The sequence below is a fragment of the Rhea americana genome, unplaced genomic scaffold, assembly GCF_003343005.1.
Source record: "Rhea americana isolate MKP2758 unplaced genomic scaffold, rheAme1 scaffold_13, whole genome shotgun sequence".
Lineage (NCBI taxonomy): Eukaryota > Metazoa > Chordata > Aves > Rheiformes > Rheidae > Rhea > Rhea americana.
Genome location: NW_028185372.1, coordinates 153,849 through 155,365, shown reverse-complemented (window position 1 = coordinate 155,365; position 1,517 = coordinate 153,849). Strand labels below are relative to the sequence as shown.

Below are 1,517 nucleotides of genomic sequence, written 5' to 3'. Positions count from 1 at the left end.
GGGGGGGGTGGGAGTGGAGATGACAGCCCCCCCGGCAGCTCTTCATCCCCGCGGCATCGCAGCCTTCCCCATCCCGGCCACCCGCGACCACCCCGCGGCCCGGGCCGCCTGCGGGGTGCTTCGCGCTCCCCCCCCTCCGGCTGTGCCGCGGGGGGCACAGCCGCCGCAGGGCCCCCCCAGGCCTTCCCAGGCCGCCTGCGCTCCCCCACGAGCGAGGGCAGGCGAGGAAATTTTACCTTCTAAGTCATCGATGGTTTTCTCCAGCTTCGCCACAGACCGCTCGGCAAACTCTGCTCGGGTCTCGGCCTGCAGGAGCACAGGGCRGAGGGGACGAGCTGCAGGCCCGCGCCGCGCGGCAGAGGCGCCGTCCGGATCCCCGCCAGCTCCAAGCACGCGAGCCGCAGCCCGCGCACGTCCCGGGAGCGGGACAACAGGTCCGCGTCCCCGGCGGGCCGAAGGGGGACGCGCGCGGTGCGGCCGCAGCGGCCGAAAAGAGGAGGGGGCCGCGGGCGCGAAGGGCAGGCTCCGCGGCCTGGAGCCGGGGGGCAGCGGGGCGGCAGCGAGACCCTGCCCCAAGGTGAGACCCTGCCCCAAGTCCCTTACCTCCTTCAGTTTTTCCCCTAGGAGCTTGATCTCCTCCTCGTACTTGTCCTCCTTGGTGGAGTACTGCGAAGAGAGACGGCGCCGTGAGCCACGCGGCGCGGCGGCGGCTGCGTGTCGCCCCGGCCCCCCGCCGGCCCCCCGCCCGGCTGGCCCCTCTCCCGGCCCCAGCTCAGCCAGCTCCTACCTTGTCAGCTTGGGCCTCCAGGGACTTCAAGTTGTTGGTGACAATTTTCAGCTCTTCCTCTAGGTCACCACATTTACTACATCCCAAGCAGGGGCCATCAGGTGGGGGAGTGGGGACAGGGGCGGGCGAAGGACAGAGAGGAGCCGACAGAGCAGGTGCGGAGAGGGAGAAGAAAGAAAGAGAGAGAACGAGTTGAGAAAGGGGGGAAAAAAAACAGCCAGCGCAGACGGAAGAGGAGCAGAGGCACGGTGGCGGCGAGCGGCGGCTGCTGGGACGCGTCCGTTCCTCGCGGCTCCTCGGTGCGGCCGCCCGGCAGCCGGGCTCCCGCTCCGGGAGGCGAAGCGGGGCCGGAGGAGCGGAGGAAGGGGGCAGACGGCGCGGGGCCGCGGCCTGGCGCCGTCCCCGGGGCGCGGGCCGCAGCGCGCGAGGCCGGGCGGAGGGGTGGCGAGGCCGGGGCCGAGGCAGCGGCAGCGGCGCAGAGAGGAGAGGAGAGGAGAGAGGCGGCTCGCGGGCTTGGAGAGACGGAGGCGGAGAGCGAGGGGCTGCCGCGCGGCTCCCCGCTCGCCCGCCGCAGTACCTCTTCCTCTGAGGCCATGAGGGATTTGAGAGTCTGGTCCATGGTCCGCAGCTCTTCTTCCAACTGTCTCACTCGGCTGGGGGTGGGAAGAGGGGGCACCCCGGGGCGGGGGRGCCGAGCAGAGAACAGGGTCAAGCGCGCTCCGGGCCGGCC

General features: G+C 72.1%; 1 protein-coding gene across 3 annotated transcripts in view; it reads right to left on the bottom strand.

The window, feature by feature from the left end:
* The window catches only part of TPM2 (tropomyosin 2), a 13,297-nt gene that overhangs the window by 3,353 nt on the left and 8,427 nt on the right, over window positions 1-1,517 (bottom strand). For all 3 annotated transcript variants that reach the window (XM_085326277.1, XM_085326279.1, XM_085326278.1), the window contains 3 exons: window positions 1,365-1,440; window positions 604-666; window positions 237-306 (listed from right to left, as the gene is read on the bottom strand). In XM_085326277.1, the coding sequence (XP_085182403.1) occupies window positions 237-306; window positions 604-666; window positions 1,365-1,440 (209 nt within the window). The remainder of the gene's footprint in view (window positions 1-236; window positions 307-603; window positions 667-1,364; window positions 1,441-1,517) is intronic.